At 56.3% G+C, this 14217-nt stretch overlaps 1 protein-coding gene across 1 annotated transcript; it reads right to left on the bottom strand.

Moving 5' to 3' along the window:
• Positions 1 to 421: 421 nt before the first annotated feature.
• LOC135407933 (keratin, type II cytoskeletal 6C-like) lies at positions 422 to 8252 on the bottom strand. The gene is made up of 9 exons (XM_064643354.1): positions 7556 to 8252; positions 6382 to 6596; positions 6138 to 6198; positions 4717 to 4812; positions 4391 to 4555; positions 3128 to 3253; positions 2282 to 2502; positions 1499 to 1533; positions 422 to 1391 (listed from the first exon to the last, which is right to left on the bottom strand). The coding sequence occupies exons 1-9, from the start codon at positions 8159 to 8161 to the stop codon at positions 1036 to 1038; spliced, it is 1881 nt and encodes a 626-aa protein (XP_064499424.1). The 5' UTR covers positions 8162 to 8252; the 3' UTR covers positions 422 to 1035.
• Between the last annotated feature and the right edge of the window lie 5965 nt (positions 8253 to 14217).

Consider the following 14217-nt stretch of genomic DNA (forward strand, 5'->3'; position numbering starts at 1 on the left):
CTCCCTCTCCTCCAGCACAGACCAAAGTCTCCTCCACCTGGGTCTGATCCAAGGGGAGTGTCAGGAGCAGGGATGTAACTGCATTGGAGGGACCAAGGGCTGTGACAAATTCCTTCCAGGGGAAGGTGTCCCTGCCCGTGGGTTGGATTGGGGTGATCTTTAGGGTCCTTTCCAACCCAAACCATTCCATGATCCAATGACTCCAGGTCTCTTCCAGCCCCCCCCCCCCCCCCCCCGGGGTGTGAGTTTGTGGCTCCAGGGAGAGCCAAGAGGCATCACCTGAGCTTGGGCACTGCCCCGCTCCATCCCCGACCTCTGGAGTTCCCTCAGAGCCCCGGGACCACACCCTGGGCAGAAGAACCACCCCCACCCTCCCACCCCGCCCTGGGGCAGCTCCCGAAGCAGCGACACGACGAGCCGGTGAATGTTCTCTGCAGTTTATTGGGAATGGCAACATCCCGGGGGAGGAGAGCGGGGGGAGAGGCGGGGACATCTCGTGCCCCGTCGCGGGGGGCCGGGAGCTGAGGGACGAGTTTATTCCCCTCGGAGACGGTCCGGGGGTGTGCGAGGTGTCCCAGGGGTCACCGGGAGCGGGACGAGCGGAGCGGGAGCCGCAGCTCCGGGGAAGCCCCCGCGGGCAGCACAAGCTCCCGGCAGAGCGGAGCTGCCCAAAGCCCCCCCCGGGGCCAGCCCGGCCCTCCGGCCGCTCGCCGAGCTGCCCCCTCCCCGAGGGACGAGTCCCGCCCCGAGGGGAACAGCGGGAGGGACCCCACGAGAAGCAGCCCCGGGACACGGGCCGGGAGGAGAGAGCGGGCAGGAGGAGTTTTGTACACGAGAAATGTCCAACCCGGCGAGGGGGGGCAGCTCCCCGTGCCGGGACCCCGCCGGCATCGCCCCCGGACCCCGCGCGGCACCGGGAGCGGGGCCGAGCCGGGCGGGGGGGACGCGGCTCGTCCCGCGGCGGGGCGGCCGAGCTGGGGGTCGGGGGGCTGGGGCTGCTGCCGGCGGGACGGAGGAGCTGCTGCTCGGCGGGGCTCAGAACCGCACCCCCGAGGTCTTCACCGAGGTGGTGGTGACGCTTCTCCGCACCGAGGACGAGCCCCCGCCGGAGCCGCAAATCCTCCCGCTGCCGGAGGAGAAGCCCCCGCCGTACCCCCCTCCTACCAGCCCGCAGCTGCCGCCCGCGCTGCCGCCGCCGAAGCTGCTTCCTCCGCCGCCGCACACCCCTCCTCCTATCCCGCTGCCTCCGAATCCTCCCCCTATCCCGCTGCCGCCGAATCCTCCTCCGCGGCCGCTGCCTCCGAATCCTCCTCCGATCCCGCTGCCGCCGAATCCTCCTCCCACCCCGCCGACTCTGCCGCCGCTCACGGTGGTGGTCCTGCCGACCACGGCTGGAAGAGAAGCGCAGGTTACGTTCCCGTCGCCCAGTCCCGGGCTCTGTCTCCCACAAACCCCGGGCTGAAGCTGTTTTTGAGGGTCCCCAAGGGCAGATACTCACAGACGTTGACGTTGGACATGCTGTCGTTGCAGAGCCTGCGGGGGAAATTGGAACAGTTTAATTACCCGATAAAAGAGAGGTCGTGAAAACTTCAAACTGTGGGTTTGTTATCACATCGTTGTCCTGGTTCATCCCTCTGAGCCACTTGGGAATCACTACAAGATCTCAGGAGGAGGTTGGCAATTCCTCTGTACGATGAGGTTTGAGGTTCATTAAAAGTGGGCACCTGACAGTGGTGATGTGGCAGTTCCACCACCTGTGATGAGCCAGGTCTGGGTCCTGAACCAAAAAACACATCCCCCGGAGCACCAATCCCAATATTTACCCCTTTTATCCCAAATCCTCTTTACGATCATGTTCCTTCAGGCTCCTCAAGTTTGGAGGTTCCTCCACAACTGAGGTTCACTAAAATTGGGCACCTGCCAGTGATGGAGTGGCAGTTCCACCCCCTGTAGTGATCCAGTTATGGGTCCTGACCCCTCAACACATCCCCCGGAGCACCAATCCCAACACCCACCCTTTCTATCCCAATCCCACTTTAGATGACATTCCTCCAGGTTTGAGGTTCCTCCAGGTCTGAGGTTCACTGAAATTGGGCACCTGCCAGCGATGGAGTGGCAGTTCCACCACCTTTAGTGATCCAGTTACGGGTCCTGACCCCTCAAAACATCCCCCAGAGCACCAATCCCGACATCCACCCCCTTTATCCCAAAGAACTGGTCCGGGATGGCAGAGCCCACGCTCCGGGTGTCCATCCCATCCCATCCCCAGACAGAGTCTCACCTGTTCTCCTCCCCCTCCAGCAGCTTCCTGTACATGGCGATCTCCACGTCCAGCGCGATCTTGACGTTCAGCAGCTCCTGGTACTCCTTCAGCAGCCGGGCCAGCTCCTCCTTGTCCTTGCTCAGGGCTGCCTCCAGCTCCTCCAGCTTTATCCGGGCATCCTTGAGGGCCATCTCCCCCCTCTCCTCAGCCTCAGCAATGGCTGACTGGAGATGCTGGTTCTGGGGGGACAACGGGAGGTGTCTCGGACCTTGTTTTGTCACTCAGGGTCAGCCCTCGGACCCCCGAGTGGAGAAATCAAGGGGAAATGTCCAAGACTGACAGAATGCTCTGAGGTGGAAGGGACCCACAAGGATCATCGAGTCCAACTCTTAAATGGAATGGTCCAGATGGGAATCAAATCCTCATCCTCGGTGTTGCTCCATGAACTTGGGGTGACTGGAGGTTTCTGACCCAGTCCTGGTCATTCATGATCCAACCTGCTGCCACCATCCCCTGAGACACCACCCGACCCCCCCCACTCCTTCATGTCCTTGATCTCATCCCCGAGACACCAACTGACCTCTACCTTCTTCTTCCCATCCTCAACCTCATCCCCCAGACACCACCCAGCCCTTTATGTGCTTGTTCACCTTCTCAATCTCATCCCTGAGACACCACCCAACCCTTCCCTGCTCCTTCACCTCCTCAATCTCATCCCTGAGATACCAACCAACTTCTCAACCTGCCTCTCACCTCCTCAATCTCATCCCCAAGACACCACCCAACCCTTTATGTGCTTGTTCACCTCCTCCATCTCATCCCCGAGACCCCACCCAACCCTCTGAGGTGCTGAGGATCCTTTACCTGCTTCTTCACGTTCTCGATGTCCACCCGCAGTCTCTGGATGTTCCTGGTCAGCTCCTGGATCTCGATCTTGGTGTTCCGCAGGTTGTCCCCGTGGCGCCCGGCCGTGCTCTGCAGCTGCTCGTACTGGTGGCACGGGGACAAAGGGACCCCTCAGCCACACGTCCCTGGTGCCTCCGGGGGGTTTGGCACCAGTTCTGTGGCTCAGGGACTGCCACGAGGACCCAGCACGTGATGGGTGTTGAGTGTTAAAGGGGGTACTGGGACCCAACCGTTGGGTTTGAGCTTTGAAAGGGATCTTCATCCCACAGGGGTGGCATAAAAGCCTTGGCCAAGTGGTTTGGAGTCCCTCAAGGGTGGGATGACCCTCGGCCAACTGTTGAGTCCATGAGGGTTGGGATAACTCTTGGTCAATCATCACCTGAGTCCCTCAAGGGTGGGATGACCCTCGGCCAACTGTTGAGTCCATGAGGGTTGGGATAATCCTTGGCCAACCACTGAGTCCATCAGGGGTGGGATAATGGATAACCCTTGGTCAATCATCACCTGAGTCCCTCAAGGGTGGGATGACCCTGAGCCAACCACTGACTCACTCTCAAAGGTGGAAAATCCTTGGCTAAGCATGGCTTGAATCCCTCAAGAGTGGGATAACCCTTGGCCAACTGAGTCCATCAGGGGTGGGATAACCCTTGGCCAACTGAGTCCATCGGGGTGGGATAACGGATAACCCTTGGAAAATCACTACCTGAGCCCCTCAAGGGTGGGATAACCCTGGGCCAACCTGAGTCCCCCTTGAAGGTGGACAATCAGTGACACCAAGAAGCGCCTCTTGGCTTCTGAGAAGTGAAGCTGGGCTGGACTTTCCTCACTAAGGTGCCTTTTTGGCCATTTGTCTCGAGGGGCCGGTGCCGTTCACCATAGGGACACGGCGGGGACGGTGACTCAGATCCCTCAAAAGCAACCCAAGCCCTGTGGGGACGTCCCTGCGCCGCGAGCTCCAACCCCGTTAGGCCGGTGAGGTGTCTCACCCCTCCAGAAATGATTATAAAGTATTATAAATTATTATAAAGTATTATGACGTATTATAAATGATTATAAAGTATTATAAAGTATTATGACGTATTAGAAATGATTATAAAGTATTATAAAGTATTATAAATTATTTTAAATTATTATAAATTATTATACATTATTATAAATTATTTTAAATTATTATAAATGACTCGACCCCGCCCCGGGGGCCTCGCCCAGTCCCGGCCTCACCTGGCTCTGGTACCAGGCCTCGGCCTCGGCGCGGCTGCTCTGGGCGATCTGCTCGTACTGGCGCCGCACCTCCTCGATGATGCTGTCCAGGTCCAGGTGCCGGTTGTTGTCCATGGACACCACCACAGACAGGTCCCGGCTGATGGTCTGCATCTGGGCCAGCTCCTGCGGACAACCCACGGCTCAGAGGGAGCAGGGAAGAGCAGCGGCTCCGGGGCAGCATCTCCACCCCAAGCCCACCTGTCCCAGCCCATCCCCACCCATCTCATCCCATCCCCACCTGTCCCATCCCATCCCACACCGTCCCCGCCCCGTCCCCATCCCACCTCCTCGTAGATGGCCCTCAGGAAGTTGATCTCGTCGGTCAGAGCTCCCACCCTGGCCTCCAGCTCCACCTTGGTCATGTAGGCCGAGTCCACGTCCTACGGGAGAGATCCCACAGAAAAACAGTCGCGTTTCCTCTCGGGAATCCTTTAGGATCGCAGCAGCCGCGGGCCGAGCTGGGGGGGTTGGGTCACCCACGGGGGGTTTATGTGGAATTCTAGAGTCTGTGTTTGTATGGAATTCTGTAAATGTATGGAATTCTGTATATGTATGTAATTCTATATGGAATTCTATAGTCTATGTTTGTGTGGAATTCTACAAATGTATGGAATTTTATGTGGAATTCCATGGTCTGTGTTTATGTGGAATTCTACAAATGCACGGAATTCCATATGGAATTCTATAGTCTGTGTTTATATGGAATTCTGTAAATGTATGGAATTCTATATGGAATTCTAAAAATGTACGTAATTGAAAATAGATAATATTATTATAGGTAATTCTACAAAGATATAAATAATTAAAAATAGATAATATTATTATATATATTTCTATAAATATATATAAATAATTAAAGATAGATAATACTATTATATATAATTCTAGAAATATATATAAACAGTTGAAAATAGATACTATTACTATGTATAACTTCATAAATATTTATAAATAATTGAAAATAGTAAATACTATTAAATACAATTCTAGAAATATCTATAATATGAAAATAGATCATGTTATTAAATATAATTCTATATACACAAATAATTGAAAGTAGGTAATATTATTATGGTGTCGTTCTATATATATATCTAGAAAAGGGATTATTTGGTGGGGATTGAGGGGTTATTTGGTGGGATTGAGGGGTTATTGGGTGGGATTGAGGGGTTATTTGGGGGGATTGAGGGGTTATTTGGGGGGATTGAGGGGTTATTTGGGGGGATTGAGGGGTTATTTGGGGGGGATTGAGGGGTTATTTGGTGGGGATTGGAGGATTATTTGGTGGGATTGAGGGGTTATTTGGGGGGATTGAGGGGATATTTGGGGGGGATTGAGGGGTTATTGGGTGGGATTGAGGGATTATTTGGGGGGATTGAGGGGTTATTTGGGGGGGATTGAGGGATTATTTGGGGGGGGATTGAGGGGTTATTTGGGGGGGGTTGGGGGATTATTTAGTGGGATTGAGGGATTATTTGGGGGGGATTGAGGGATTATTTGGGGGGGGTTGGGGGATTATTTGGTGGGATTGAGGGATTATTTGGGGGGGATTGAGGGGTTATTTGGTGGGATTGAGGGGCTATTTGGGTGGGATTGAGGGGTTATTTGGGGGGGATTGAGGGATTATTTGGGGGGATTGAGGGGTTATTTGGGGGGGATTGAGGGGTTATTTGGTGGGGATTGAGGGGTTATTTCCGTGTCTCACCTTCTTCAGCACCACGAACTCGTTCTCGGCCGACGTGCGCCGGTTGATCTCCTCCTCGTACCTGGGGGGAGCAAAAGCACAGGATGAGTTCCTACTTTCTCCCGCCAAAGGGGGGAGAAAAAACCCCTAAAATTAAACATTTGGACCCATAAACCACCCCCAGGATCACCGTAAAAAGGGAGTTTTGGGGCAGAGAAGTGCCCAAAAAGCTGTTTGAGGTGGCCCGAGCGTGGTGGCAACTCACTTGCTCTTGTACTCCTCGACGTACTGCTGCATGTTCTGCAGCTCCGACTCCAGCTGTCCCCGCTGCGCCAGGATGGAGTCCAGCTGCCTCCGCAGGTTCTGGATGTAGCTCTCAAAGATCACACTCAGGTCCTTCCTCGGCCCCGACGGCCCCTGCTGCTGCAGCAGCTCCCACTTGGTGGAGAGGACCTTGTTCTGCTGCTCCAGGAACCGGACCTGAACCCAACAGGGGTGTGTGAGACATTCCCGAGGGAACATCCCACTGCTGGGTGCTTTGGGAGCCCAAGGGAGTCATTCCCTGAACCCCCAGCTGTGGCTCATTCAGGCATCCGAGCTCCTCAAGTGCACGAGGAGCTCAAACCTCCTGGGAGCTCACAGGGGTGTGTGAGACATTCCCGAGGGAACATCCCGCTGCCCAAACCTCCTGGGAGCTCTGGGGGGCCAAGGGAATCACTCCCCAAATCCCCAACAGGACATGGCTTCCAAGAGCAAAATTCCTCCCTTCTTTCTCCTTTTTTTCCCCCCCCATTATCCTTAATTTCTCCCTTTAGCTTTCCTTATCCTGCTGCTCCAGGAATCGGACCTAAATCCAGGACACGGAGGATTCTCCATCACACGGGAACAGGTCCCGCCAACGCCTCTTTCATCACCCAGAGGGATTTGCATGGTGATGAGACAACCAGGTAACTTTTGTTTTCTAATCCCTGCGCTTGCCTGAGCAGCAAAATCAGGGAAAGGAGGGAATTCCTAAGAATTCCCAGCTCAGAGGAGGTTTTAAACGCAGCCCCAACCCCACACCTGTCCCCTGTGGAAATCTGGCTTAGATCTGAAAACCTGGAGATGTGGAAAGGGAGGGAAAAGATCTAAAGGAATGTTTCAGTGGGAGGTTGTTTGGGCAGGGGATGGTGGAGGAGGGAGAACCCGAGCCCGAAACCTGCGGAGGTTGGAGGTGTTGAACCTGCTCGCGGGAGCGACCTCAGAGCAGGGCAGATGAAAGCCCCGCAGACACGGCTTTGATCTCGCGGGGAGGAGAGATTCCCATCTCTTCCCTTAATGAGAAGGCTCCGCTGGAGCTCCTCAGCCGGCTGGGATTCACCTCCACAGGGACGGTTCTGCACCGGTGGGGAAGTTCCTCCCGGTCTCCACCTGGCCCGGTTTCCACCCCGCCCTCTCACCTTGTCGATGAAGGAGGCGAACTGGTTGTTCAGGGTCTTGATCTGCTCCTTCTCGTGGGTTTTCACCTGCTGGATCTGGGGGTCGATCTCCACGTGGACGGGCCGGAGCAGGGTCGAGTCGATCTGCACCGGCTGGATGCCGGGGCCAGCTCTTCCCGGGCCACCAATGACAAAGCCTGGGCCACCAAAGCCTGGGCCACCAAAGCCTGGGCCACCATAGCCACCGCCGTAGCCGCCCATGCCAGCACCGAAGCCCCCCATTCCTCCGCCGCCTCCCACCCCTCCGAAGCCGCAGATTCCTCCTCCTCCGCCGCCCATCCCGCCCCCGAAGCTGCCGAGCCCCCCGTAGCCGCCGCCGAAGCCGCCCATCCTGCCCCCGTAGCAGCCCCCCCCGGATATCCTGGCGCTGCCCCCCAGCCCGTGGAGGCTCCTGCTGCCGAAGCCGCCGCAGCGCCCGCCGGCCCCGTAGCCCCTGGACACGGAGTAGGAGCTGTAGCTGCTCCGGCTGCGCCCGCCGCCCCCGAAGCCCCCGCCTATGGCAGAGCAGGAGCTGAAGCCCCTCCGGCTCCCCCCTCCAAAGCTCCTGCAGACGGACTGGCGAGACATCCTGGGTTCTCCTCAAAGAGAGCTGGACAGACTGGGAAAGGCTGAGCAGGTGGATGAGGCTGGAAGGAGAAGGGAAGTCGGTCCCTCTGGCTGGAGGGCAGCGGGTGCTCCTTTTATGTGCTCCCGGAGTGGGCTGGGTCTGCATGGGCGTGAGGAGGAGACAGCTCCTGTCTTCATCAGCGTGGCGTGGTCGCAGATTCCCATCTCCAATTTGCCAAACATTGACCCTACCCAGAAACACACCCTCCAACGCGGCAGAAAAGGCACAACAAAGGTCCGGCTGGGGCTCCCAACGCTCCCTGACCCAGGAATTCTGATCCTTGAGGAGCAGCGGAGCCTCCCCGGGATACACCAGGAGCTTTTTTCCCACCTTTCCTCCATCCTGGTTGTTCCCCTGCCCGTGTTTATCTTTCCATCTCTCACTCCAAAGCCCCGTGGCAAGACCTGCAGCCGATGCCAAGTCGCAGCCCCGGCTTTCACAATTCCCAAAACACACCTATGTTACACCCTCAGCCTCCTTTTCACTTGGAAAGTTGCCCTTTGGCTCCGGGAATTGGGTTTCTCAACCTCCCAGCCGGGGCTCAGCAAATTGCATTTTGATGAGGCTCCGGGTCTCTCTCATTTTTTTTTGGGTAAATAAAACCTCCCCGGTGACGAGAGACGTTCCCGGTCGGACCCGAGCGCGTCCCGGAGCCTCCGTGCCAAGATCCTCTCAGCACCGGCTGGGAAATCCCTGCGGGATTCCCTGGAGGCTCCGGGGCCGTGGGGAGACTCCAGGCACGGCTGGGAAGGGTGGACAGACAGAGGGACGGCTCTGGGAGGGGAGGAGGGATCCCAAACCCCACATCACATCCCCTGCAAGGGTTGAAGTGCAGTTAACGGGGCTGGTTTGTGGGGTTATGGAGATGAGCAGGGCCGAGGCCACGGGGGGGACTTTCCTTGAGGAATCCCAACTCTTTGGGGCCTGTTTTGGTGTTTCTGTGAAAATACATCGATTTTAGAAAGGCAGGGGCTCGTTGGGATCCCCTGGTTCCGATCCCAGGCTGAGGGTGGGTTCAAACTGCTCCATCAGAGGATCGTGGGATGGGTTGGGTTGGAAGGGACCTTCAAACTCACCTCATTCCAACCCCCTGCCACGGGCAGGGACAACTTCCCCTCGACCAGGTCGCTCCAAGCCCCGTCCAACCCGGCCTTGGACACTTCCAGGGATGGGGAATCCACCACCCTTCAGAGAACCGGGAACGGTTTGGGTGGGAAGGAACCTTTGTAAGTCATTTAATCCAAAGATCCATCCCTGCTCCACCCTTTTGCCTCGGTTATCGAGTACCAAAGGGCCTCATTTTGCACTTTTTATTGAGAAACTCCCTTTTTTTCATTGAGAAACACCATTTTTTAATGACTTTTCCACATTTTAAAGGCACGTTGAAGGCCAAAGCCACGGCTCTGGAGGCTCCTCGCCGTGCTGGCAGCCGTCTGGCTCTCGGGATTCCCACGGGACACCCGGAATCAGGAGCTTCTGGAAAATCCACACCGGCAACTTCTGGAACGGTCGGGTGTTCAAACACCTCTAAAAATACCGCCCAGACACCCGTTCCCAAAAGCGCCTTCGGGACCCAGGCGTGCGGCTGAACCGGCGTTCCCGCTGGAAACCACGACATTCCCGGCGCTCATCCCGCCCCCAGCACCCGCGTGGATCCCTGGGGACCCGGGGAAGAGGATTGGGGAGAAATAAGGCTAAAAAAAAAGTCACGGAATCGTAGAATCGTTGAGGTTGGAAAAGACCTCCGAGATCACCCAGCCCAGCTTTTGACCCAAATAAAATAGATATCCTAAATAAAATAGATACCCATAAATAAAATGGATACATGGATCAATATCAAAAAATTAAACTACATGTCAATTACATACATCAATCAAAATTTATCAATGAAATTTATGTCAATAAAATAAAATATGTCTCAAAAAGTCGCTGTGAGAGCGAAGGGACAGGGAGGACGTTGAGCCAAGATGATCAATGAATGGGCGATAAATCAATAAATAGGCAATACATCAATAAATAACCATAAAAAGGGGGTTAAGGCTCAGTCCCCAGCGGGACCCTCCTCCCCCGGCGTTACCAAACCCGTGGTTACGTTTTCCTGGGAGATTTTGGTCGGGTTTTTTTCCCCCTTCCCGTGGGCGGGATGACACGATCCCGAAGTTCTCTCCCCGAGTTCCCAGGGGAGAGGCCCCGAGTCAGCAAACGGAGCGGCCCCGGTGTGATAACACGGAGCGTTGAGTCACGGCCGCGGCCCCAGCCAAGTTTGGGAAATCCAGCTGGGAATTGGGGATCGGCAGCACCTCCCGGCTCCGGCGGGATGGGCAGAGCCGGGATGGTTTGGGCGGGAAGGGAGAGGGAAAGATCTCTCTGTTCCACGGCAGGGACACCTTCCACCGTCCCAGGGGAACCCAACCCCGCCTTGGACACTTCCAGGGATGGGGCGGCCACTGGGAAATCCATTCCAGGGCTCCCACCCTCACAGACAGGAATTCCTTCCCAGTATCCCACCTATCCCTGCCCTCTTCCAGCTGGAAGCCCCTCGCCCCTTGTCCCATCACTCCTTGTCCCAAAGTCCCTCTCCAGCTCTCTGAGAGCCCCCAGGGAAGGAAAATGACCTGGAAAGGTCACTTCCAACCCCAACCGTGCCACAATTCCATGAAAATAAACAGGCAGTAATACAGGGAAAGCTGCTCAAGCCTGGAATAATTGAGGGAAAACCACGGAATCCTGGAATGGTTTGGGTTGGGAGGGACCTTAAAGCACATCCAGTCCCACCCTCTGCCATGGACACTATCCCAGGTTGCTCCAGCCTGGCCTTGGACACTTCCAGGGATGAGGCATCCTCTGGGAAATCCATCCCAGGGCATCCCCACCCTCCCAGCCAGGAATTCCTTCCCAATATCCCACCTATCCCTGCCCTCTGGCAGTGGGAAGTCATTCCCTGTGTCCTGTCCCTCCATCCCTTCTCCCAAGTCCCAAGTCCCAAGAAAAATGCCCTTTAAAGTCCTCTTCCAACCCAAAATGTTCGATGATTCCATGGCAATAAATAGGTGGGAATACAGGAAAAGCCACTCAAGCCTGGAATAATTGAGGGGAAACCACGGAATCCTGGAATGGTTTGGGTTGGGAGGGACCTTAAAGCCCATCCCATCCCACCCCCTGTCACGGGCAGGGGACAAACAAACCCTGAGGAATCCAACCCTCATTTCAGGCCACGTGAAATGTTTTCCCTTCTCCAACAAAAGGCAGGAATTATGGCACACCTGGGTCCTTTTCCCTCCTCCAGAAAAAGCCAGGAATTATGGCACACTGGGTCCTTTTTCCTCTTCCAACAAAACGGAGGAATCATGTCACATTTGAATCCTTTTCCCTCCTCCAGAAAAAGGCAGGAATTATGTCACATTTGAGTCCCTTCCCCTCCTCCAACAAAATGCAGGAATTTTGTCACATTTGAGTCCTTTCCCCTCTCCCAACAAAAGGCAGGAATTTCGTCCCATCTGGATCCGGCCCGGGGGAATTGTCCCCTGATTGCCCGTGCCAGCCCGGGAACAAAAGGAGAGGGATTTGGGGTCTGTTTGGGGAAGGAGCTGCCCTTTGTGCTCCCGGAGGAGCCCTTTGTCCGCCCCTCGGGAGGCACCGCTGGAGCCTTGGGATGAGGGTGACCCCGGGTTTGGATTGGGGTGACTCTGGGTTTGGATAGAAGTGACTCTGGATTTGGGATGGGGTGACTCCGGGTTTGAGTTGGGCTGACTCCAGATTTGGATCAGGGTGACTCCAGATTTGGATCAGGGTGACTCCGGGTTTGGATCAGGGTGACCCTGGGTTTGGGTCAGAGTGACTCCGGGTTTGGATCAGGGTTGGGGTGACCCCGGATTTGGATTGGGATGACCACGGGTTTGGATCAAGGTGATTCTGGGTTTGGATTGGGGTTGGGGTGACCCCGGATTTGGATCGGGGTGACTCTGGGTTTGGGTTGGGGTTTGGGTGTGGGTGACCCCCTGTTTGGGTTGAGGTGACCCCAGATTTGCATCGGAGTGACCCCGGCTTTGGGATGGGGTGACTCTGGATTTGGATTGGGGTGACTCCAGATTTGGATCAGAGTGACTCTGGGTTTGGATTGGGGTGACCCCGGGTTTGGATCGAGGTGACTCTGGGTTTGGATCGGGGTGACTCCAGGTTTGGGTTTGGGTGAGTCTGCATTTGGATCAGGGTGACTCTGGATTTGCATCAGGGTGACTCCAGCTTGGGATCGAGGTGACCCCGGGTTTGGATTGGGGTGAGCCTGGGTTTGGATTGAGGTGACTCCAGGTTTGGATCGAGGTGACTGGGTTTGCATCAAGGTGACTGGGTTTGCATCGGGGTGACTCGGGGTTTGGGATTGAGGTGACTCTGGGTTTGGCTCGGGGTGACTCGCAGGGAAGTGAATCCTTTTCACTCAACACTTCAGGTCACTTTTGCACCTCCCAGCACGCTCAGCCCTCACCTAAACGGGGCCCCACCCAGGACAAGCCCGTGCTGGCAGCGCCAGGATGTTCCACTGTCACCGCCGGGACATTCCACTGTCACCGTGGGGACATTTCACTGTCACCGTGGGGACATTCCACTGTCACCGTGGGGACATTTCACTGTCACCGTGGGGACATTCCACTGTCACCGTGGGGACATTCCACTGTCACCGTGGGGACATTCCACTGTCACCGTGGGGACATTTCACTGTCACTGTCGGGACATTTCACTGTCACCGTGGGGACATTTCACTGTCACCGCCGGGATATTCGACTGTCACCGTGGGGACATTCCACTGTCACCACCGGGACATTCCACTGTCACCGCCGGGATATTCGACTGTCACCACCAGGACATTCCACTGTCACTGTCGGGACATTCCACTGTCACCATGGGGACATTTCACTGTCACCACCAGGACATTCCACTGTCACTGTCGGGACATTCCACTGTCACCGATGGCCGGGACATTCCCCTGTCACCGCGGGGCTCGGCTCCTCCAGCCTTTACAAACCAGGAACGGGAGCCTCGGGATGAGTCACCCCCGGCACCGCCTGCGGTTGACCGGGAATGTGATTCAAGGTCTCCCGGGCCGGAGGTCAAACCACAGCAGGGATTTGGGGAGGGAGATTTATCCAAACGTTCCGCTTTTCTGGGGAGAGTTGGGGTTGATGGGGGGGAAGGGAGGGAGCTCTTGCTCTTCCCGGGGTCTCAGTTGCCTTTTGGAGACTCCTTGAGAGCGATCCATGGATCCCTGGGGAGGCCGGAGAGCAGGAAAAGCTGCTCCAGAGTTGTGGATACCAAGGAATCAGCTCTGAATTAGCTGGAGGGGTGACGACCACCCTGCCCTCTCCCACCTGACCCGGGAAGGACGTTCCCAAAGCACTTGGGGCTGTGTGAGGGGTGCCCCCAGAGCTCCAGCTCTGCCCCCACAGCCCCGGGACCACCCTGGAGGACGGGGAGGTCAGAGATGGAGGTGGGATGGGGGGTGGAACATCCCAAATTGGCCAACTCAGGCAGGGAAAGGGCTCTGGAAGAGAAAAGGGAAGGGGAGAGCCTCCTAAAATCCACGGGGTCCCAAAGGCTGCTGGGACCTGATGGGGACCAGGGGGGACAAAGGGTCACCACGGGAGGCCCCCCTGGGACACGGAGGAGGATCCAAGTGCTGCCTCTTCCTCTGTGCCGGGAATGGGCTCGTTCCCGGGGGTGTCACCCTGTGCCCCACATCCCAAACCCCTCCCCTGGTGAGACCCCCTCAGACTGACTGCCAAAGTCCCCCAGCACCCACGGTTTTGGGGCGGGAGAGAGGAAAAAGAGGAGCCGGGGCCGCTCCTTCCCCGGGGCTCCTTCAAACCCCGACTTCAAAGGGCAGGAGAAAGTGAGGAAGCGCTTTCGGATCCCGTCTTGTCGCAACACGAAACTCTCTCGGGCCGGGGAGGGAAAAACCACACCAGGTTTCTGCCTCTCGTGTTTATTGGGGGGAGAAAGGTCGGGCAAACACACACGGCCG

The sequence above is a fragment of the Pseudopipra pipra genome (assembly GCF_036250125.1).
Source record: "Pseudopipra pipra isolate bDixPip1 chromosome 30 unlocalized genomic scaffold, bDixPip1.hap1 SUPER_30_unloc_1, whole genome shotgun sequence".
Taxonomy (NCBI): Eukaryota; Metazoa; Chordata; class Aves; order Passeriformes; family Pipridae; genus Pseudopipra; species Pseudopipra pipra.